The 23,889-nt window shown below is 48.4% G+C and overlaps 3 protein-coding genes across 4 annotated transcripts in view; all 3 read right to left on the bottom strand.

Moving 5' to 3' along the window:
* glmp (glycosylated lysosomal membrane protein) overlaps positions 1 to 6,148 on the bottom strand; it is a 6,303-nt gene extending 155 nt beyond the window's left edge. The window contains exons 1-7 of the mRNA XM_089022885.1: positions 6,023 to 6,148; positions 4,844 to 5,008; positions 4,677 to 4,775; positions 1,714 to 1,872; positions 1,413 to 1,631; positions 463 to 749; positions 1 to 157 (exon numbers count right to left, since the gene is read on the bottom strand). The exon at positions 1 to 157 is cut by the window's left edge and continues 155 nt beyond it. Coding sequence (XP_088879011.1) covers positions 1 to 157; positions 463 to 749; positions 1,413 to 1,631; positions 1,714 to 1,872; positions 4,677 to 4,775; positions 4,844 to 5,008; positions 6,023 to 6,103 — 1,167 coding nt within the window. The 5' untranslated portion in view covers positions 6,104 to 6,148. The remainder of the gene's footprint in view (positions 158 to 462; positions 750 to 1,412; positions 1,632 to 1,713; positions 1,873 to 4,676; positions 4,776 to 4,843; positions 5,009 to 6,022) is intronic.
* Positions 6,149 to 7,151: 1,003 nt separating this feature from the next.
* On the bottom strand, positions 7,152 to 15,669 carry cct3 (chaperonin containing TCP1, subunit 3 (gamma)). The gene is made up of 14 exons (XM_089022883.1): positions 15,542 to 15,669; positions 10,919 to 10,980; positions 10,785 to 10,835; positions 10,657 to 10,719; positions 10,497 to 10,593; positions 9,172 to 9,289; positions 8,929 to 9,115; positions 8,718 to 8,867; positions 8,515 to 8,647; positions 8,362 to 8,443; positions 8,116 to 8,296; positions 7,796 to 8,041; positions 7,332 to 7,463; positions 7,152 to 7,278 (listed from the first exon to the last, which is right to left on the bottom strand). The coding sequence occupies exons 1-14, from the start codon at positions 15,567 to 15,569 to the stop codon at positions 7,186 to 7,188; spliced, it is 1,623 nt and encodes a 540-aa protein (XP_088879009.1). The 5' UTR covers positions 15,570 to 15,669; the 3' UTR covers positions 7,152 to 7,185.
* Positions 15,670 to 16,921: 1,252 nt separating this feature from the next.
* LOC148882601 (protein disulfide-isomerase A3-like) lies at positions 16,922 to 23,143 on the bottom strand. 2 transcript variants are annotated; one of them, XM_089022884.1, is made up of 13 exons: positions 22,748 to 23,127; positions 21,347 to 21,425; positions 21,156 to 21,273; positions 20,978 to 21,085; positions 20,787 to 20,916; positions 20,597 to 20,710; positions 19,668 to 19,793; positions 19,415 to 19,600; positions 19,211 to 19,319; positions 18,999 to 19,127; positions 18,828 to 18,907; positions 18,708 to 18,765; positions 16,922 to 18,635 (listed from the first exon to the last, which is right to left on the bottom strand). In XM_089022884.1, the coding sequence occupies exons 1-13, from the start codon at positions 22,912 to 22,914 to the stop codon at positions 18,558 to 18,560; spliced, it is 1,482 nt and encodes a 493-aa protein (XP_088879010.1). In that variant the 5' UTR covers positions 22,915 to 23,127; the 3' UTR covers positions 16,922 to 18,557. The 2 variants fall into 2 exon arrangements, 1 of the variants encoding a protein (XP_088879010.1); XR_016118570.1 differs by having other exon boundaries at positions 18,553 to 18,635; positions 18,828 to 18,921; positions 22,748 to 23,143.
* Between the last annotated feature and the right edge of the window lie 746 nt (positions 23,144 to 23,889).

Genomic DNA, 23,889 nt, shown 5'->3' on the forward strand with positions numbered 1-23,889 from the left:
GTCACTTGCCGAGGACCAGGACCGTTTCCGCAGGCCCACGTAGACCCCGCCGGTCAGCAAGATGACCAGGGGAGCGCCAAGACCCACCGCCATGATGGCCGCCACCAGCGGGGAGAAGGTGTCGGAGGGGGGGAGCCCCACACCCACCAAAGCCGTCCTGCCACACAACAACAAAGCAAAAACTCTCAAGCTCACGTTTCAGTCACAGGATCATTTTTTCTGTGGGTGAGTAGTGGCAGCCACACGCGCCAGCGTTCACTCAACCCGGAAGTCACTCAAATAGATAGAAAGCTAGCTAGCTAGCTATTAGACAGCCAATAGATAGCCAGCTAGCTAGCTAATAGATACCCAGCTAACCAGCTAGCTAGCTAATAGATAACAAGCTAGCTGGATAGAAAGCTAACAGATAGCCAGCCAGTTAACTAGATAGCTAATAATAATAATAATAATAATAATAATAACCAGCTGAGGAACTTGGTGGCGCCGTAGAAAGGTTCTCCGACCATGCCGAAGCTGATGTTGAGTCCGAAGACGGCGTCCGGCTCGTTGTCACCAGTGGCGAAGAAGGCCCTCGTCAGACCGCCGGCCTCCGCCACAGCGTCGCTTTCCTGCCGCCGCGGCGCCGAGTGACGGCACGGCACCGCGTCCTCTAAAGCCGGCGGAGAACGTCGGTATGCCACCTGCTTCCACTGGACGAAGCCTCGGCCGTCACCGAAGCTCAGGTTGGCCCCCGACATCCACTCGGACACCTGAGGGGGGCAGAGGTGAACAATCGTGACAATCCGGACCGTGAAGCGCAGAAGAAGAAAAATCTGTTAGCTATCTATCCAGCTAGCTAACTATCTATTAGCTAGCTGGCTGGTAAGCTGGGTATCTATTAGCTATCTATTGGCTAGCTAGCTGTCTGTCTGTTGTCGATCTAATAGCTAGCTGGCTCGTTTTCTATCTATTTGAGTTACTTCCGGGTTGAGTGAACGCTGGCGCGTGTGGGTGCCACTGCTCACCCACAGAAAAACGGATCCAGTGACTGTAAAGTGACCTTCAGAGTTTTGAAAGGTGCTTACAAATGAAATGTATTATTATTATTATTATTATTATTATTATTGTTGTTGTTGTTAGCTATCTTGCTAGCTGGCAGGCTATCTGTTCATTATCTATTCGCTGGCCGTTGGCTATCTATTCGCTAGCCATTGGCTATCTATTCGCTCGCCATTAGCTATCTTTTCACTTGCTAGCAGGCTTGCTTTCTATCTGAGTTACTTCCGGGTTGAGTGAACGCTGGCGCATATGGCTGCCGATGCTCACCCACAGAAAAAAACGTATCCTGTGACTGTAAAGTGACCTTGAGAGTTTTAAAAGGCGCTTCTAAATGAAATTGATTATTATGATTATCAAAAAATAAGACGGTTGACCTTGAAGACGGACGGGCTGAACTCGTCATCGATGGAGCGCCGCACGGTGACGCTGTCGGTGGGATAGGCTCCGCCCAGCGATTGCAGCTCCAAAACAAAGCGCGACCCCGGCGACCTCGGCGACAGGCCCTTCAGCTGCACGCCCACCTGGGAGGAGTTGGCCGTATGGAGGAGGCGGGGCCACGCGTCGTCCCGCCCCTCGCCGTCAAACACAGACAGCTGTCGGCCGACACAAACGCCAATCATGGATGAGATGATCGGTCGGGGTTGCGTGCAGACCAAGTTTGGTATTTGGACGTACGTGCAGACAAAGGGAACCCTGAGCCACGGCGCCGCACACCCTGGCCGCCGCCCCGGAAAGCTCCATCGGCGACCACGTCACGTTACTCATACGGTAGGGCGGGAAAAGCTCGCCGGGCGCGTCCGCCGTCTTGTTGGCTTTGTCATTATATTCCAACAGCTGACACACATAGAGGAGGGGGGGGGAGAGAGAGGGAGAGAAAAAGAGAGAGCGAAAGAGAGGGAGATGGAGAAGGCGAGGGAGAGCGAGGGATTGAGAGGGTGAGGGAGAGAGAGGGATCGAGAGGGAGAGAGATGGTGAGATGGAGAGAGAGAGATGGAGAGAGGGCGAGAGAGACAGAAAGAGAGATAGAGATAGAGAGAGGGACATGGAGAGAGAGACAGAGACGGAGAGAGACAGAAAGAGAGATAGAGAGAGAGAGAGAGAGAGAGAGAGAGAGAGAGAGAGAGAGAGAGAGAGAGAGAGAGAGAGAGAGAGAGAGAGAGAGAGAGAGAGAGAGAGAGAGAGAGAGAGAGAGAGAGAGAGAGAGAGAGAGAGAAAGAGACAGAAAGATATATATATAGAGAGAGAGATAGGGAGATAGAAAGAGATGGAGAGAGAGACAGAGAGAGAGATAGAGAGATAGAGAAAGATAGAGATATAGAGTAATTAGTTTTACACATAATGTCACAAGATTTTTGGTAGTTAATTAATTTAAAGGACAACCGACGTCTCCGGACAAGTTGTGTTCATAATTTGTAAAATGGCTTCAAATGACTTCTACTGAGCGTATTTTACAAAGATGACACCGCATATAGCTATATTTTATGTTTTAAGACTCATGCTGAACATTCCGGAAGTCTTGTTCTTGAGTTGGTGACAAGTCCTCACGTTACGTCACTGAAGGAACGCCCCTGACCGAAAAAAAGGACACATTGTAGCAGTCCTTCCATCACGTCAATGCATTTTGCTGTACAGTTGAGACGTCAGCTTACGAACGTCAAATTTATGAAAATTAAACCTTGAAATATGCACTATGTTTATGATACACGCCCACCACGGCTGGTGGAGTAATCTACGGCGGAAGAAGACCAAAGCACACGACCTTCGGATCTGGCGGAGTGATCTTCGACGGAAGCACACGACCGAACAGCGCTCCAGCCGGCGCTACTTTCCACACCCCCTCTCATTGAATGCACACGTCGATCGCCTCCTCTGAGCTTTTTGCTAATGATTTTACTATGATGGGACCGAGGGAAAAAAAACACCACAGGCTCGTGTTCAGCCCAAGAAGACACAAAATAAAATCACCGTCGCTGAGAAGAAGGAGATAATTGAAAAACACGAACGAGGTGTGCGTTTGTGTGATTTAGTGGCCCAGCACGGCTATGCTAAGTCAACCGTTGCTACCATTCTCCGGAACAGAGAAGCCATCAAAGGCACGTCTGTTTCAAAAGGTGTTTCCATGCTTTTAAAGCGACGGTCTCGGGCAATCGAAGAAGTTGAAAAATTAATTTGGATTAACGAAAAGCAGCTATCTGGCGATAGCGTGAGTAAAGCTATTTTATGCGAGAAAGCACGGCTAATTCACGCCGATATCGCCATGCGCCAACCTGGAAGTTCGGCGCTAATTGAGGATTTTAAAGCCAGCAACGGATGGCTCGAGAACATCTGAGAGCGAGGAGGAGGAGATGGCTGCAGCATCAAGTGAGCTCATCAAGGCAATGTTGGCAAAGTGGAATGCTGTGCAGGCTTTTACCGAACAGTTCCATCCAGAAAAGACTGTGGCGAAGACAATCATCAACATGATGAACGATAATGTGATGCCTCAGCTTCGTAAGACCTTACAAGTCAGAAAGCAACAGGTGTCAATTAAGAGGTTTTTAATCAGCAAAAATGATGAGGAGTCTACAAAGAAGCAAAGAAGAGAAGCCACACCAGAGGTTAAGTTACCAACAGTCCTTATGGAATACGTCTGTCCGAAACCTTCACTTTTGTACAGATGACGGCTGAAGAAACCTTCTCATCGAAAGTCCTTATGGAAGGTGACTCTCCTTCCATAAGCCATCAACGACCATCAAAAAGGTAAATAAAACTTTATTTTACAGCACAGTTTATTTCTTTAACTGCAGTCCTCATGTAATGTGCCTCTCTTTCCAAACACCAATTCCCTCTGACCTTCGACCTCCAACACCATTCCATCAAGCTATCAATGACCATCATAAAGGTAAATAAAACGACTTTCTTTTACAGCAGTTTATTTCTTTAATTACAGTCCTCATGTAATGCGCCTCTCTTTCCAAACAGCAATTCCCTTTGACCTTCGACCTCCAACGCCATTCCATCAAGCCATCAATGACCATCACAAATGTAAGTAAAGTGACTTTATTATACAGTGCAGTGTATTTCTTTCATTACAATACAATAGCACATTTATTATACATAGTTGCTTGTTCTGTAGCCACAAAGGGACATAAGTCTTCTTCCATGGAGCTTGGTCGCCCTCTTCTGGCAGCTTTTTGGTGCAACACACAAATACATTGACGTGATGGAAGGACTGCTACAATGTGTCTTTTTTTCGGTCAGGGGCGTTCCTCTAGTGACGTCACGTACGGACTCGTCACCAACTCAAAAACAAGACTTCCTGAATATTCAGCGCGAGTCTTCTTCTTTTCCTTTCGGCTTTTCCCTTCAAGGTGTCGCCACAGCGAATCAGAACGTAAAATATAGCTATATGCGGTGGTATCTTTGTAAAATACACCCAGTAGAAGTCATTTGAAGCCATTTTACAAATTATGGACACAACTTGTCCGGAGACGTCGTTTGTCCTTTAAGCAACAACAAATACTGAGGAGCCATTTGGAAGCCAAAAGAGCCGGATCTTTTTAGGGAGCCAAGCCAAAAGAACCGGCTCTCTGAAAAGAGCCGGAATTCCCATTACTAGCGTCGAGCTCAGAGCACGACCGCCGCCCGCAAATACTCACTCGGCTAAAGACCAGCGCCGTGCTGGACACGATGCTGCTCGCCGGCTCCACCCACAGGCTACCGCTGGAATTGTTGCTTAAGAAGCGCTGCCAGTCCACCTGAGAAGACCGCCGACACGTTGGAGCTCTCCCAAAAGGCGCCAGCCAAAAGGTCGCGAGGGACGCACCGAGACGTTGGAGGTCGTGACCCCGGTGTGGACCACTAGTAGGGCGGGGGCCCCACGGCTGCAGAACAGAAAGTGAAGGGTGTCCTCGTCGCCCAAGGCTCTCACGTGCACCAGGTCACCGCCGGCGGGCGGGGCGGGCGAGCCCGGGTTCAACTCCACCGACAGCTGGCGACACGTTCACAGTTGACGGTTAACGTTGAGCCGGAAGTAACTCAAATAGATAGAAAGTTAGCTAGCTAGCTAATAGATAGCTATCTAGATAACTCATAGTTAGCTAGATAGTTGAATAACTCAAATAGGTAGAACGTTAGCTAGGTAGCTAGTAGATAACTAATAGATAGCTAGATAGCTAATAGATTACTCATAGTTAGGTATAGTTGAATAACTCAAATTGGTAGAAAGTTAGCTAGCTAGCTAATAGATAACTAATAGCTAGCTAGCTATCTAGCTAATAGATAATTCATATAGTTTGCTAGATAGTTGAATAACTCAAATAGGTAGAAACCTAGCTATCTAGCTAATAGATAACTAATAGATAGCTAGATAGCTAATATATAACTCATTGAGAGTTAGCTAGATAGTTGAATAACTCAATTTGGTAGAAAGTTAGCTAGCTAGCTAATATATAACGAATAGATAGCTGGCTAGATAGCTAATAGATCACCCGTAAACAGTTAGCTAGATAGTTGAATAACTCAGATAGGTAGAAACCTAGCTAGCTAGCTAATAGATAACTAATAGATAGCTGGCTAGATAGCTAATAGACAACTCATTGATAGTTAGCTAGATAGTTGAATAACTGAAATAGGTAGAAAGTTAGCTAGCTAGCTAATAGATAACTAATAGATAGATAGCCAGATAGCTAATAGATAACTCATAGTTAGCTAGATAGTTGAATAAATCAAATAGGTAGAACGTTAGCTAGCTACCTAGCTAATAGATAACTCATATGTAGTTAGCTAGATAGTTCAATAAATCAAATAGGTATAAATTTCTCCACTGCGAGACTAATAAAGGCAAATCCAAATCCAAGCTAGGTAGCTAATAGATAACTAATAGATAGCTAGCTAGAGAGCTAATAGGTAACGCATAGATAGTTAGCTAGATAGTTGAATAACCAAAAAAGGTACAAAGTTAGCTAGGTAGCTAATAGATAGATAGTTCGAGAACTTTCCTTACATGTCTGCGAAACGAAGCCGCCCCCGGGATATAAAAAGCCAAAGAGAGCAAAGCGGCGCATGTTCGCAACGCTGCCGCCATCTTTGTTGTGACTTATCACGTGCCTTGACGAAGCTCAGCTGGGCGCACAAGCCACGCCTGCCGCTCGTCACGTGAGCCGTGACGTCAGTTTTGCTGCTTTCCTCGAAGAGGGAATAATAATCAATTTCATTTGTAAGCCTTTCAAAACTCTCAAGGTCACTTTACATTCACTGGATTGGTTTTTCTGCGGGTGAGCAGCGGCAGCCATACGTGCCAGGCCAGCGTTCACTCAACACGGAATAATTCAAATAAAACGCTAGCTAGCTAATAGATAGCCAGCTAGCCAATAGATACCCCGCTAACCAGCCAGCTAGCTGGATAGATATCAAACAGATAGCCAGCCAGCTAGCTAATAATAATACATTTCATTTGCAAGCGCTTTTCAAAACTCTCAAGGTCACTTTAATATCACTGGATGAGTTTTTCTGCGGGTGAGCAGCAGCAGCCACATGTGCCAGCGTTCACCCAACCCAGAACTCAATAGAAAGCAAGCCAGCTGGCTATTAGCCAACAGATAACCGGCTAGCTAGCCAATAGATAACAAGCTAAACAGCTAGCTGAATCGATAGCTAACAGATAGCCAGCCAGCTAATAACAATACATTTCATTTGTAAGCACCTTTCAAAACTCTCAAGGTCACTTGTCACTGGATGTTTTTCTGTGGGTGAGCAGTGGAAGCCACACGCACCAGCGTTCACTCAACCCGGAAGTAACTCCAATAGAAAATGAGCCAGCTAGCTATTAGATAGCCAACCAATAATAATAATAATACATTTCATGTGGAAGCGCCTTTCAAAACTCTAAAGGTCACTTCAGTCACTGGATCTGTTTTACCGTGGGTGAGCAGCGGCAGCCACATGCACCAGCATTCACGCAACCCAGAAGTAACTCAAATAGATAGAAAGCGAGCCAGCTATTAGATAGCCAACAGATAGCCAGCGAGCTAGCCAATACATAGCTAATAGATACCCAGCTAACCAGTCAGCTAGCTAATAGATAGCGAGCTAGCTGGATAGATAGACAACAGAGTCCAAAAAAGGCAGACGGCTTTGATTTGCAACTTTATTGGTAGTTGGCGGAATTCAGTCGGCGGCGGGCGCGCCGGCGCCCTGCTCCTTGTCTTTCTTCTTGTGACCCGACACGATGTCATCGATGCGCAACAACAAGATGGCCGTCTGCGGAGAAAGCGGGTCAGAACGGGGCAAGTAGAGCGCGACTGCGGCCTCACCTCCACGGCCGTCTTGTATGTTTGCGCCTTGACGGCCAGCGGCTCGCAGATGCCGGCAGCCGCCATGTCGCACAGGGAACCCGTCTCGCCATCCACGCCCCACGAGGTGCCGTCCTGCGCCGTGTGCTTGGCCTGGAAGGGGCGACATGCACACGCCCGTCAATAATAATAATAATAATAATAATCTAGCTAGCTAGATAGCCATATAGCTAATAGCTAGTCAGCGGGCCAGACAGATAATAGATAGCTAGCTAACCACCCAGACAATAAATAGCAAATAGCTAGCTAGCTAGGCGTTCAGCATTCACTCAACCCGGAATAACTCAGATAGAAAGCGAGCAAGCTAGCTAATAGCTACCTGGCTAGCTAGCTAGATACACAAAAGTAAGCCCCTCCAACCCCCCCGTGAAAAGGCAACGGCCGCCTGGGAAGGCCCTGTTTGCAGAGCAGGCGAGCGCACCCACCCTGAGTGAGGTGAGCACGCGAATGGTGGAGGCGCCGCAGTTCTGGATGAGGGTGCGCGGGATGACCTCCAGGGCCTGGGCCACGGCGCGGTAGGGCCACTGCTCCACGCCCACCAGCGCCCGCGAGCGCTCCATCAAGCGCTTGGACACGGCCATCTCCACCGCGCCCCCTCCGGGCAGCAGCCAAGGCTCCAGCATCACGTTGCGGCACACCTGCATGGCGTCCTGAAGGTTGCGCTCCACCTCCTAAGCAGAAAGGCGGCACCTTTGAAAAAGTGTGGGTGGCAACGGCTGGGCGGCAACGGTCGCTCGGCACTCACCGCCAAGATCTCCTTGCTGGCACCCCTGAGCAGGACAGTGCAGGCTTTGGGTTCCTTGCACTCGGTGATGAAGGCAAAGTACTCGTCGCCGATCTTCTTGACCTCAAAGAGCCCCGCCCCGACGCCCACGTCATCCTCGCGCAGCTCGTCGGTGCGGCTGACAATGCGCCCGCCGCACGCCCTGGGGCGACAAGGTGGCGGTGACCGGGGGTCGCCGCGGGGTCGCGTTTGCCGGCCGGGCGCTACCTGGCGATGCGGTTGTTGTCCGTTTTGCGGACGCGGCGAACTGCGCTGATATTGGCCTTCATCAGGTAGTGCTGAGCCAAGTCTGGGTAGTGGGAAGGGGTCACGAGGTCAGCCCCCGACAAAGACCGGCGCTTCGGCGCGTCAGGCACCCACCCGAAATTCCTTTCTCGGTGAAGACCAGGTCAGGCTTGACCCTGATGACGTCCTCGCACATCTGCTGGATGTGCTCCTCCTCCATCTGCAGGATCCTGGCAAAGTCCTCCTCCTTGCTGATCTCGATGTCGGTCTGCGTGGACAGGGGGTCAATTGCGGACGACCGCAGGGCGACTCGGGCGGCGTCCGGTGCCGGCGCTGACCTGGCTTTCGCCCTTCTTGTACTCCAGCGAGCAGTCGAGCAGGACGATGCGCGGCTCCTTGATGAGGCGGCGCATTCGCGGGTGCGTCACGTCCTTGTTGACCATCACGCCTCTCAGCACGCGCGAGTCTTCGATGATGCCGCCGGGAACCTGCGGCGCACGAGGCGGTGGAATGTCGCCGTGGCGCCCGTCGCCGCGGCGTCCGTCTTACCTTCTCCACTTTGGCATACTTCTTGATGTCGATCTCCTTGCGTCCGTTGTCCTCCATCTCCACAGTCAGCACGGCGTCCAGCGCCATGCCGCACGCCAGCTCCGACCAGCGGCTCAGAGCTTTGGTGTTGATGGCCGAGTGGACGATCTTCAACATGGAGGCGCGGTCCGCCGTGTCCACGGGGACGCTGTCGGGGTGGCGAGCCGTCAGTGGGTTACGCTACGACCGGGCGAGGCTCCATACCTGATCTCCTTCAACGTTTCCAACATGTCGTCCAAGGCTCGCCTGTAAGCGCCGATGACCACGGTGGGATGCATCTGCTGCTCCAGGAACTGCTCGGCCACTGACAGCATCTCGCCGGCTTGCCCACAAACACACACCAGGTCGCGCGCGCGTCATTTAACAAACGCAGACGGCCGAGGTTCGTCTCGTTTTTTGGTTTCGAACTTTGCGTATCAATAAGAGGCTTCAAACTTCCAATTTGGGAAGTCGAGGGAGCAGTGGACTGGACCTGATCGATGGGATATTTTAACCTTGTAGTCCATACTCTGCCACTGAACTATCAATAAAGTTCAAACGACTTCAAATTTCACTGTATTTTCTTTCCATTTTGTCACTCTGTGTCGTCTGCGTATCGATAAGAGGCTTGAAATGTTCGCTTTGGGGAGTCGAGGGAGCAGTGGACTGGACTGCAATCTCACAAGTTCACCGTGCTCTCGTCACGATAGAGAAAAAAGCTCTGTGTTTTCAGTTCAAGGCCAAAACACGTAGATACCTCGGCTTACGAATGCCTTGGCTAACCAACTTGGCATACGAACTATTTTAAGTTGAAAATTATGTTTTATAGGGACCTGGGAACTGATTATTCTCATTTTGATGGGTTCCTATGGGAAATTAATGTTTGGGATACACACTTTTCACCTTACACACACTGTCTGGCAACCAATTAAGTTCGTAAGCCAAGGTATCACTGTATCAGGTCAATCAGCATCAATTGTACAGATGGCTTGTGCGGGAAATTTGTGGAGCCTGATTGATGGTATATTTTAACCTTGCAGTCACCACTGCCTTTGATCTATCAATAAAGTTGAAACGAGTCCAAATTTCACTGTTTTCTATCCATTTTCTCTCTCTCTCTGTCGTCTGCCTATCTAGTTTTATTTGCAGCTCTGTGTTTCTGTAACCCCCCTCCCAACTGCCTTCTTGACCAATCACGTGTGGCTTTAAGCAAAGACGGGGCGGGGAATAGAGGACAAAAACAAGTCGACTGCCATTTCCTTGTTAGGAGAACGGGCTCGTTCACGAACGACACATCACTCATTGTGGCGCTCCGTGCGTATCCCAAAAAAAATAGTTTGTATGCCAAGATTAAATTCTCGTGAATTTAAAGTTCGTAAGCGGAAAAGTTCCTTCGCCAAGGTGTTCGTAAGCCGAGGTATCACTGTCCAATCAAATGCTGAAGTACAGCGTTGGCGACGGCGGAACTGAACGGGGAGGCTTACGAGCTGGGGAGCGCTTCAAGCGCCCTCAAAGACGCTTGCTCGCTCGCTCACTCCGGCGCACCTCACCCAAGATGATGACAGATGTGGTTCCGTCTCCCACTTCTTCATCCTGCGTGCGACTGATCTCAATCATGGATTTGGCGGCGGGATGCTGCACTTGGATCTGGCGACGGGTAGACGCCGTCAAAACAAGTGGCGGCGGCAGCGTGGCGGCGGACGGGCTCACCTCTCGCAAGATGGCGTTGCCGTCGTTGGTCATGACGATTCCCCCGGTGGGGTCCAGCAGCATCTGTGGACAGCGCAGCCGGCGGTCTGAGAACCGGCGGTCTGAGAACCGACGGCCCGATAACTCACCTTCATCATGGCCCGCGGGCCCAGACACGTCCTGATGACATCGGCGATGGTCTGAGACGCGTGACGGCAAATTGACGGTCGTCAAAAGCTAGCATGCGCAGAGTCGGAAAAAGACAAGTAAGAGCCTTCCTTACCTTGGCAGCGTTGATGTTTCCTGTCTGGACTTTCCGCCCTGATTCTCTCTTGACGTTCTGGTCTGGAGACAAACAGAGTCAACAAGTGAAGTCCTTGTTGGCCTTTGGAAAGGCATCCTTCCACATCAGAATCAGAATCATCTTTATTGCCAAGTATGTAGAACACACAAGGAATTTGTTTGACAGATGTTGCACTAGTATCATCAAAAAATTGCTAAGTGGCACTATACAGTTCCATTTGGGCTACTCAAAGAGTTAATGGCTTGGGGGAAGAAGCTGTTTAAATGTCTGCTAGATTTGGTGCGCATGGATCCGTAGCGCCTGCCTGAGAGAAGTAGCTGGAAAAGGTGGTGGGCAGGGTGCGGAGGGTCCAGTAGGATTTTCCGCGCCCTTGTTTGGATTCTTGCAGTGTGCAAGTCCTCGAGAGTGGGTAGGGCGGTGCCAATGATTTTTTCCGCCGTCCTAACTGTCCGTTGAAGTCGGATTTTGTCCATTTTTGTGGCGGCCCCGAACCAAACGCTGATGGAAGAACACAGGATGGATTCGATTTCAGCCGTGTAGAAATGTTGCAGCACCTCCTGTGGCAGGCCATGCTTCTTTAGCAGCCTCAGGAAGTACATTCTCTGTTGGGCCTTTTTCAGAATAGAGTTGGTGTTGACCTCCCACTTCAAGTCCTGGGAGACTGTGATTCCCAGGAACTTGAAGGTCTCAACGGTTGACACCAGGCAGCTGGATAGTGTGAGGGGTAGCTGTGGTGATGGATGTTTCCTGAAGTCCACGATCAGCTCTACTGTCTTGAGCGTGTTCAGCTCCAGGTTGTGACGGCTGCACCAGAGCTCCAGCTGCTCCACTTGTTGTCGGTACGCAGACTCGTCGCCGTCTTTGATGAGACCGATGACCGTGGTGTCGTCTGCGAACTTTATGAATTTGACAGCCGGGTGCGTTGAGGTGCAGTCGTTCGTGTAGAGAGAGAAGAGCAATGGAGAGAGGACGCATCCCTGCGAGGCTCCAGTCCTCGTGGTTCGTGTTGAGGATGATGTATTTCCCAGTCTGACCTGTTGTGTCCGTCCTGTCAGGAAGCTGAGGATCCACTGGCAGATCGTAGGGGAGACTCCAAGCTGGAGAAGTTTGGGGATGAGGAGTTCTGGGATGATGGTATTGAACGCAGAGCTGTAGTCCACAAACAGGATCCATGCGTAGGTTCCTGTGTTGTCAAGGTGGTCGAGGATGTGGTGCAGTCCGATGTTGACCGCATCCTCCACAGACCTGTTTGCCCGGTAGGCAAACTGAAGAGGATCTAGCAGAGGTCCGGTGATGTTCTTTAGGTGGTTTAGCACGAGGCGTTCAAAGGACTTCATGACCACAGACGTCAGAGCAACAGGTCTATAGTCGTTCAATCCCGAGGGTGCTGGTTTCTTTGGAACGGTAGTAGACTGTTTGAAGCAGGATGGGACTTCACACTGCTCCACATGCGCTCAGAGCGGGTCTTGCCAACGCGGGGCTTGCTAACGGCGAGCCTGAACAATTGCTAACCGGCGCCATTTAGCTTTCTTTTCAGTTCGATAGGCAAAGGCCACCGAGTCACTTTTGGTGAGAATGCATTGCAGACAGCAGGCCTCTCGCGGGCTGACATTTGGCTTTTTTTCTGTGGGTGAGCAGCGGCAGCCACACGCGCCAGCGCTCACTCAACCCGAAGTAACTCAAAGAGACAGAAAGCTAGCTAGCTAATGGATAGCAAATAGTTAGTTAACCTGATACCCAACAGCTAGCCAGCTAGACAGTTTACAGCCAGTCAGCTAGCCAGATAATAGCTAGCTAGCTAATGGATTTCAAATAAACAGCAAATAGATAGCCAGATAGCCAACAGCTCGCCAGCTCGACAGCTTCCAGCCAGCTCGACAGCTAATAGCTAGCCAGCTACCTGATGGATAGCTAATGAATAGCTAATACAGTAAAGTCTCGTTATATCGATATCGGATATATCGATAGTCCCGGTTATATCGATACTATTTCTATGCACGCACAGAGAAAATTACATGCAAACAGGGTCGGATATATTGATAGTCCCGGTTATATCGATATTTTTTCGGACTCCCTTGAATATCGATATAACGAGACTTTACTGTAGATCCCATGTAAAGTGACCTTGAGAGTTTTGAAAGACGCTTAGAAATCAAATGTATTATTATTATTTATTTATTTATTTATTTTTTGGGGGGGGGGGGGGGCATGCTGACTCCCCATAATGTGGTCTAAAATATTGATAGAGGCTCGAGAAACTGAGCCTCTATCAATATTTTAGACCTCATCTTCTTGAGTTTGGAGAACTGGTCGCATGACTGACCAAGTCAAAAGTCAAAGTCAGCTCTATTGTCAAATATGCTAATATGCATGACATACAGCACAGATGAAATTACTGTCCTCTCGGACCCAGCGTGCTTCTAATGACTTCAACAACCATAAAGCAACGAAGCACATGCAGAGAAATGGCAAGCAATGGCGGTTAGTCTGCGTTTAGTTTGAAGCTTCTCCTCCTATTAGTGATGTGCTAACTAGCTAATAGATAGCTAGCTGGATAGATAGCTAATAATAATAATAATAATAATAATAATAATAATAATAATAAGCTGTTATTATTATTATTCAATGATGATATTTTTACTAGTTGGTATGATAGCATTATTAATATGAAAAGCAATTTAGTGGCAGCTGATCATCAGACCAGAGGAACCACGGAGAGAGTGAAAGTTAGTGGATGCTCTCTGTGCGCATATAAATCAAACCATATAAATAAACATACAGTAAAGTCTCGTTATATCGATATCGGATATATCGACAGTCCCGGTTATATCGATACTATTTCTATGCACGCACGGAGAAAATTACATGCAAACAGGGTCGGATATATCGATAGTCCCGGTTATATCGATATTTTTCGGACTCCCTTGAATATCGATATAACGAGACTTTACTGTATTTGATACAGTGTGTTTTTTACGTGAGTAATTCGTTTTTCACACAATTATACATGATTTTTCATAGTTAATTAATTTAAGCAACAAAAAAAACTGAGGAAAGATTTGGAAGCCAAAAGAGTCAAAAGAACTCTGAAGAGAGAGCCGGTTACGAAAAAGGAAGTGTATAATCATTTTTTTTTAATCTTAATACAATATCTTCACAATGTTTTGAAAGGGTTTCCACCATTAAAACATTCCAAATATTTTCTATATTTAAATCCATAAGGTTGACTGCAGCAGTTGAGAAGTCCCAGTCTCTTACTACTCACAGTACAGTTGACAGAATAGCCTTCACACGTGTGCGTATATAAGTGATAAAATTGGTACTTGGGGACTTTTTTTACATTTGTCGTTTAAGAATGTCTTGCTGCGATTGATCTTCATTCCTCTCCTTTCCAGGGCATACCTCCACATCTCTAGTTTCTCCGCCACCTGTTCCCTGTTCTCGCTACAGATCACAATGTCATCTGCAAACATCATGGTCCAAGGAGATTCTTGTCTAACATCGCCTGTCAGCCTGTCCATCACCATAGCAAACAAGAAGGGGCTCAGAGCTGACCCCTGGTGGAGTCCCACCTCCACCTTGAATTCCTCCGTCATACCGACAGCACACCTCACAACTGTCTTGTACCGCTCTAACATACTTTTCTGTCACTCCAGACTTCCTCATGCAATACCACAGCTCTTCTCTGGGCAACCCTGTCATACGCTTTCTCCAGATCTACAAAGACACAATGCAATTCCTTCTGACCTTCTCTGTACTTCTCCATCAGCATTCTTAAAGCAAAGCATATGCTGTACTCTTTTTTTTGGCATGAAGCCATACTGATGCTCACAAATGTTCACTTCTGCTCTTAGTCTAGCTTCAACTACTCTTTCCCAGTTTCATTGTATGGCTCATCAACTTTATTCCTCTGTAGTTACTACAACTCTGCACATCTTCGACCGGAAACAAATTCCTTGTGTGTTCTACATACTTGGCAATAAAGATGATTCTGATTCTGATCTCCCTTGTTCTTAAAAATGGGCACGAGTACACTTCGTCTCCATTCTTCAGGCATCTCTTCACCATCTAAGATCTTGTTGAATAACCCAGTCAGGAACACCACTGCCACCTCTCCAAGACACTTCCATACCTCGATTGGTAAATCATCCTCTTCGATGCCCTCCTCACTTCATCCTTGCTAATGTTTGCTACGTCTTGGTCCACAACAGTCACATCTTTCTCTTTGTTCCTTCTCATTTTCCTCATTCATCAATTCTTCAAAGTACTCTTTCCATCACACTACTAGCTAGCTATACAGCTAATAAATAAATAAACAAATAAAATGTGGGCGACTGAACGTAGGGGGCACCCATGGATGCTGGCGCGTTCGAAAGACGGCTAGCAAAGGTGTGGCCAAGCCCCGAAGAGGCGAGTAACCCTAAAAGGCCCATGGAAATGGAGCGCGCCGCGGCTCACAGCTAACAGCTAACAGCTACAAGCTAGCTCGCCCGCTCGCACGTGCCAGGTCGCTTTGTGCTGCGGCACGCTGGGTGTCAGCCGAACGCCTCTCATAACAATCCTGTCACACAAAGAAAGCGGCGCCACGAGGCGTCTACTCACTGAGAACGAGAACTTGCTGGCCGAACATCGTGAAAGAAGACAAAATGCCGGGAAAAGAAGAAGGAGGAAGAATGGCGCAGACCGGCTCCGCACGACTCGAAGCTTCCAGGCTCAACAAGTGGGACGGGCTTGTAATATGGGCGGGGGGAAAACAAAGTAAGCGACGGTCGTTTCAACCAATAGTCTCAATAGAAATGTGACGACGACGAGCCGCCTGCCGACTACGCATTTGGGACCGCTGATAGGAAGATGGCGATAGGCCGCGCCAAGTAACAAACACGCCTGCGTGGCGGCCATCTTGGAAGGGGAAACAACCCAATGAAAGATATGTACAGCATGCTGATTGAAATCCTTTTTTATGACCTACTTTATTTTTGGGGGAAACGCCGAAACGTTTTATCAATGTAGAACGTTTTAAAAAGCCCTTCCTAGTTCCCTATGGTTCCATCTTAATAATAATAATAATAATAATAATAATAATAATACATTTGATTTATAAGCGACTTTCACGCCTCTCAAGGTCACTTTACAGTCACAGGATACATTTTTTTGTGGGTGAGCAGCGGCAGCCACACGCGCCAGCATTCACTCAACCCGGAATAACTCAAATAGATAGAAAGCGAGCTAGCAAGCATATAGATAGCCAGCCAGAAAAGCTAATAGAAAGATAGCTAATAGATAGCCATCTTGATAGCCAGTTACATAGCTAGCTAGATAGCGAGCCACATAGCTCACTAGATAGCCAGCTAGATAGCTAGCTAGATAGCCAGCCAGAAAAAGCTATTACCTATATAGCTAATAGATAGCCAGCTAGATAGCTAGCTAAATAGCGAGCCAGAGTGCTCGCTAGATAGCCTGGTAGATAGCCAGCTAGAAAAGCTAATAGCTAATAAATAGCCTGCTAGATAGCCAGCGAGATAACCAGCTAGATAGCTTATTATAGCCAGCTAAGTATTCCATCAAAGCCTGTCAATCATCCGCTCACCATATCAGTGTGCTGGGAGCACAGCGCCAACGCAAATATGGACAAGTCAAGTCTGACAGTTCATCCATCTTGAGCAAACCTTTTAATTTTGTTGATCACCTGGATAGTTTTTCTACTTCTTCCTTTCATCACTTTGCTGGTGTGAAAGGTCAATTTCTCCACTGCCAGACTAATAAAGGCTAATTCAATGCAATCAAATTAGCATCCAAGGATGCAAAAGAAGTGCGGTTTCCACGGCGACTACCTGATGAAGTCTCCTTCCAGACCGATGACGCGCTTGATGATCTTCTGCTCAGGATTCCGTTCCGGGGAGACATGATGGACATGATGTGTGGTTGATTTCGATCGAAGGGATGGGGTGGCGTTAAACAACATCCGATTTGACTTTGCGTTTAGCAAAACAAAAGAATGCCTTTCTGCTGGTCATCATTTTTCCATCTTGTAACGGTGACTGACTTTGTAACTCGGCTGCTATTCGACATCAGTTAAAGGACAACCGACACCTCCGGACAAGTTGCCTCCATAATTTGTAAAATGACTTCAAGTGACTTCTACTGACGGCATTTTCCAAAGATTCCACCGCATATAGCTCGATTCTACCTTTTAAGCTGAATATTCAGGAAGTCTTGTTTTCGAGTTGATGTCAATACCGGAAGTGATGTCACATTCGGTCCGCCCCTGATCGAGAAAGTGACACACAATGCATTTTGGGTACTTTGTTTCATCTGAAAACACAGTGTTGATGGTGAAATTAGAAGGAAAACGACATAAATAACGCCATGGTGAATCGTTGTGTAGCAGCCAATCGCGGTAACACACATAAAGAAGGTGAAAGTTCACACAAATTCCCAGCGGACAAACGGCCATTTCCAACGGAGCACAGCAGTCGAGCACCAGCGGAGGCGAACGAGGAAGCTAACCAGAGTTAGCGATTCTGCGCTTGGATAGCGGAAGTTTAGTCATTTAGTCACACTGCATGCTAACTGTCAGCTCACCTGGTGAAAGAGAGCAATCGCCATATTAGTGCAGCAAACCGATCGGACAAACATCCACTTTCCATCGTGTCATTTTTTACTCTATAGCGCTGTCAGAGCTTTCTCTTTCGTCTCAACATCTTATGTTCGTGTGGCGGTCTCCTTTGTGTGTGTGCGTAAACCCCTCTGTCTTCTCCCACGGATTTTAACCAATCTCGGGAGGCTTTACGGCTCTTATAAGCGTCTTCATATACTGAACGAAACGCAGCTTGTGCGCCATCTTGTGCATTTTCAGGGCGCTACATCGGAATCCAGATCTTCACCGGTTTCATCGCTTGCAGAATTGATACGGAAGGACTTCTTGAATCGATTGCAAACATGTATGCTTTCCTCTTCAGAACTATTTGAATCATATTCATAACTGGATGAGTAACAAGAAAGCATCTTCTCCGAATCTGAAGCCATTGTTTTGATTCTAGAGCAAGGCAGTTTGTGGGTGGGCCAATCCTAACGTGACGTGGGGGCGGGACTTTCTGAATGTCCCCAGTTTCAAGCTCATTTGCGGCAGTTTTGGGCAACTTTAAGTCATTTTTATTGGTGTTTTGCATTTGACTAAAAATATCAGCCTGCGTGTTTTAGGTATTTTAGATGCTCTAAAACGTTTTTCTGATGTTAGTTAGGAAACCAAAAAATGGTGTCGGTTGTCCTTTAAATGAAAGGCAACAATCAAGCCAAGTGCATCAAAAGATGACTGGCACGATTGACAATGTGAGACTCCACTTTTGAGTCCAGCAGCATTCCGCTCGTGTCCTGATGGTGACACTTGATCCAAAGTTTTTTTTGAAAGACCAGACTGGATTAAAACAAATAATTATATAAATACAGATCAATAAAGCATTCAATGAGTGCATGCATTGAAATCCAGCCATTCCAAATGTTTCCAAACGTATTAACCAACCAGTTTTTGACTGGATGGGATTTTGGGGGGCTTTCCGAAAAGGATGGATGAACCAGTCCAATCGATGAACGGACAAGGAACCATGCGGCGCGACGGGGATCAGAGTTCCCGTTTGACGAGGCGTTGGCCAGCTCGCCGTCGCAGGAAGCTCATGAAGTCTCGGAGCTCCCGCCCGCCCTGCCGCAGATGACGGACGGGCGCAGGTCAGGCACACCGGCAAGGGACCAACATCGGAGGCGTCTCCCTCACCTGGTAGGGTATCGGTTCGGCCTTCCCGCCGGCGGGCGCCAAGAAGATGCTCGGGTAGCTGAGAAGCCAAAAGCGACTGTCAGGTGTGCGTCGACGAGCGTCCGCCGCACGTGACCTCACCCTTGGACGTCGTAGGCGGCCGGCACGTCGTTGTCCACGGCGTTCATTTTGGCGATCACTACCTTGGCGTCTGCCGACAGCTGGCGAGGAAACCCTGTCAAAGCTCAATCATGCGATGGGAGCGGCGCTTGACTGCGAGCGGCGGGCAGAATGAGGGCGACGGTGACCTACCGCTTCCGCCAGCGCGCGGTAAACGGGTTCCAGCTTCTTGCAGTGCGGACACGACGGGGAGTAGAACTGGATCAGGACGTCTTTGTCGGGCTGGTTAACGATGGCGTCAAACGACTCGCCCACCACCACCTGCGTACGCCCCCCCCCCCCCCCCCTATGAAATGACTTCCCGCCGCCGCCGTCGGTCACGAGTCGCTGGTGGTGTCATGCACCTGAACGGCGCCGGCGTTTCCCTCCGGTACGGGCTCGGACTTGATGTAGCGCTTGAGTCCACCGGCAAAGTATTGGTCCAGAAACCTCTCCAGCGAGGCGCCGTCTCTCCTGGAAGAAAGGCAGCTCGACACGTGACATGAACACGCGAGGTGACCCCGCGGCGTGACCATGTGACCCCCACCCCACCCCGGCGCGCTACCGACGTGAACTCCTCTCTCATGGTGTACTTGTGACCCGCTTTGGTGCGAATGGTCACCACGGGAACATCGCCCACGTCGGCCGCGTCGGACACGCCAAACTGGTCCTCCAGCTCGGCCTGAAAGTCCCTCCGGTTGGCCACGGCGAAGAAGAGGCCCCGCCCCGCATACTTGGATGCCACCTTCATCACTCTGGAGACAAGAAGAGCGGGTGGGCGGGGCTTGTCCCGCCACGCCCCACCCACCACCTGGGCATCACCTGTTCCTCCAGTAGTTGGAGCCGCGGGCGTTGCGGTTGTAGTCCAAGTGGTAAAAGGCGGTCAGGAGGTCGCGACCTCTCAGATGATCTTTGTTCTCCAAGGTCAAGTGAGGACAAAGTCCAAATCTACGCACACGAATGAAAGGCTTTCCCATTCTGATTGTAAAACACAACAACACATTTGTCTAGTGGACATTTCGCAAGTTCTAGCTTTCAATCTAACTAGCTCGCTGGCTACATAGCTATCTATCTATTTGCTATCTATTTGCTATTTATTCACTATCTGACTAGCTAGCTGGCTACCTAGATAGCTATCTATTTGCTATCTATTCGCTATCTAACTAGCTAGCTGGCTACCTAGCCAGCTAGCTATTTACTATCTATTTGCTATCTAACTAGCTAGCTGGCAACCTAGATAGCTATCTATTTGCTGTGTATTCGCTATCTAACTAGCTAGCTGGCTACATAGCTATCTCTCTATTTGCTATCTATTTGCTCTCTATTCGCTATCTAACTAGCTAGCCAGCTAGCTATTTGCTATCTATTCGCTAGCTAACTAGCTAGCTGGCTACCTAGCCAGCTATCTATTTGCTATCTATTTGCTATCTAACTAGCTAGCTGGCTACCTAGCTAGCTATCTATTTGCTATCTATTCGCTATCTAACTAGATAGCTGGCTACCTAGCCAGCTAGCTATTTGCTATCTATTCGCTATCTAACTAGCTAGCTGGCTACATCGCTATCTATCTATTTGCTATCTATTTGCTCTCTATTCGCTATCTAACTAACTAGCCGGCTCCCTAGATAGCTCTCTATTTGCTATCTATTAGCTATATAACTAGCTAGCTGGCTACCTAGCTAGCTATCTATTTGCTATCTATTCGCTGTCTAACAAGCTTTTTCTTTTCAGCCCGATACACACACACTCACACGTGGTCTCGAATGAAGCGTCTGAGCGATGGGATGGATGGGAAATGTGTCAAAACGACCACACTCTCCTCAAAGCGATTGGCCAGTCGGGGAGGCCGGAACAACAGGACACCTCTGGAACAGACACACGACAAGGTTCAGAGGCGCCGTTACCGTTGGAGACTGGAGAAGACAAAAGCAAAAGACGGACTCGCTTTGAAGTCCGTAGGTGGCGGCGAGCTTGATTTGGGTGGTGTGAGCGAATCGGAAGTGATCCCTCAAGAGTCCCGCCGCTTTCACAAAATCAGCCAGAGCGGAACTTCCTTCGCCTGAAAAAACACCTGACGCCGCACCAGCGAGTCACTTCGGGAGCGCGACTCGCCGGCGGTGGCTTCGTCATACCCACGACCGAAGCGTCCCGGTGCTGGACAAAGTCCTCCAGTTCTTCTTGGGTCAGCAACATCGCAGAGTCCGGACCCATCTGCTTGGTCATGTACTCAAAGATCCCCTCTGATGCCAAAACAACACGTCTCCTTCGGGAAACGTAAACGGCGCCGCGCGCATGCCGCGACACGCTTACCTGCCGAGCGAGGACCGTCGTAAGAGCCCGAATCTCTGCCGTTCCTGAAGATCTTCAGCGTCGGGTATCCGGACACGGCAAAGCGAGCGCACGTGTCCGCTTGAGCCGTGCAGTCCACCTGAGGCGGCGGTCCGGCGTCAGGCAACGAGCGAGGGGAAGCGCCATAACGGGCGCAAAGGCCTTTAAAGTACCTTTGCCAGCTGCACAGCTCCCTTCAGTTTTCCGGCGGCTTTCTCAAACGCCGGCGCTAACTTCTTGCAGTGGCCGCACCTGAAGGAAGGACGCAAGTTCATTTAGATGGAATGACAACGACGCAACGTCGTCAACGACGACTGCGTACTAGGAATGGGAATTCCGGCTCTTTTCAGAGAGCTGGCTCTTTTGGCTCGGCTCACGAAAATGATCCGGGCCTGATTTATATGTCCACAGAGAGCATCCACTAACTTTTACTTTCCCTGTGGTTACTTTGGTCTGATGATCAGCTGTCACTAATTTGCTTTTCATATTAATAATCATACCAACTAGTAAAAAATATCATAATTGAATAATAATAACAGCATAATGTGATAACATTTGTCCACCTGTCTACCCTTCCCCTATTTATTAGCCATCTGGCTAGCTATCTAGCTGGATATCTATTAGCTATCTAGCTAGCTATCTATTAGTTATCTAGCTGGCTATCTATTAGCTATCTAGCTTGCTATCTATTAGCTAGCTCACTGGCTATCTATTAGCCAGCTAGCGGGATATCTATTAGCTAGCGGGCTAGCTGTTAGCTAGCGAACTGGCTATTAACGGGGACTTTGGAACCAAAAACCTAGCTTGCTAGCTAGCTAGGTCACTGAGTCTACTTGACGTTTGGATGAAAAGGACTAAAAGCTAGCTAGCTTTCTAGCTGGCTGGCAAGCTATCTATCTGTATATCTGTTAGCTATGTAGCTGGATAGCTTTCTGGCTAGCTCGGTCACTGAGTCTACTTGGATGAAAAGGACTAAAAGCTAGCTAGCTATTTGCTATTTATTAGCTGGCCAGCTGGCTATATACCTGGCTCGCAAGCTATCTAGCTGTGTATCTGTTAGCTATACAGCTAGCTAGCCATTAGCTATCTATTATCTAGGTAGCCAGTAACTTCCAGGGTGAGTGAACGCTGGCGCGTGTGGCTGCTGCTGCTCACCCACAGAAAAACTTATCCTGTGACTGTAAAGTGACCTCAAGAGTTTTGAAAGGCGCTTAGAAATGAAATGTATGATGATGATGATGATGATGATGATGATGATGATGATGATGATGATGATGATGATGATGAGTCTGTCTGATGATAAGTGTGTCTGTAATTCTCCCCTCCCTCCTCTACCACGGATCTTGACCAATCACGTGGGGCTTTAACCAAAGACTGGGAGCAGGGAATAGAGGACAAAAAAAGTCGGCTCCCATTTCGATTCTGCTCGTTCGCGAACGACGCATCACGACTGCATACGTCTTGTGCTTTGGAGAGAAAACGACCAGAGGAAGGAAGGTGGGATGGTGGGGTGGAGGCGTGCAGGGAGGACGTTGAAAATGAGGGATGGAAGGACAAGCCGAACGGCGCCTTACCAGGGCGCGTAGAATTTCACCAGCATGGTGTCGTGCTCGCTTGCCAAGTAGTCGAAATCGGCGTCCCCGAGCACCAGCACGTCACTGCGCGACGACGCCAACGAGGGCGGAAAAAGGCCGGCGAGCAAAAAGGGGAAGGCGAAGCCAAGGCGAAGACCGGCTGCCATGGAGGAAATTGGACGTCAAGGCCGCAATGTTCGTTGCTCATTCCGGAGACGGCCTTCGGAGTAAAAGCGACGATTTGTTTGGAAAACGCCGAACAACAATGAAATCAATAAAAACATATGCGGAAATCAAGAAACATATCTGTGGGAGACAAAGGTGGGAAGGGGGGCAAGAAGAACCGGCGACATAACACCACTCGGGGACGGAAGACCAACTTTCGGGACCATTCAAAGCCCTTGGTGTACTTTTATTTTGAAGTCCGGGTAAAAAATGGTGAAACCTCCATCAAGGTTCTTTTTAATCATAATAAAAATCTATTTCATTTCTAAGCGCCTTTCAAAACTCTCAAGGTAACTTTACAGTCACAGGATCAGTTTTTCTGCGGGTGAGCAACGGCAGCCACACGCGCCAGCGTTCAATCAACTCGGAATAACTCAAATAGACAGAGTTAGCTAGCTAGCTAATAGATAACTAATAGCTAGCTAGCTTGATAGTTAGATAGCTAATAGATAGCTAGCTAGGAATCCACCTAGATAGCTAGATAGATAGCTAAATAGCCAGCCAGATAGCCAGACAGCTAATAGATAACTAATAGCTAGCCAGCTCGCTAGCTAGATAGCAAATAGATAGACAGATAGGAATCCACCTAGATAGCTCGCTAGGTAGCCAGCTAGATAGCTAAATAGCCAGCTATATAGCTAGCTGGGTAACCAGCTAATAGATAGCTAGGTTGCTAGCTAGATAGCAAATAGATAGCTAGCCAGGAAGCCAGTTAGATAGCCAGCTACATAGCTAAATAGCCAGCTAGATAGCTAGCCAGACAGCTAATAGATAACTAATATATAGCCAGCTCGCTAGTTAGATAGCAAATAGATAGCCAGCGAGGAAGACCACCCAGATAGCTAGCCAGGTAGCCAGCTAGATAGCGAGATAGATAGCTAAATAGCCAGCTGGATAGCTAGCTGGGTAGCCAGCTA

Source organism: Hippocampus bargibanti, linkage group LG20 (assembly GCF_051943395.1).
Source record: "Hippocampus bargibanti isolate YZ-2025 linkage group LG20, ASM5194339v1, whole genome shotgun sequence".
Lineage (NCBI taxonomy): Eukaryota > Metazoa > Chordata > Actinopteri > Syngnathiformes > Syngnathidae > Hippocampus > Hippocampus bargibanti.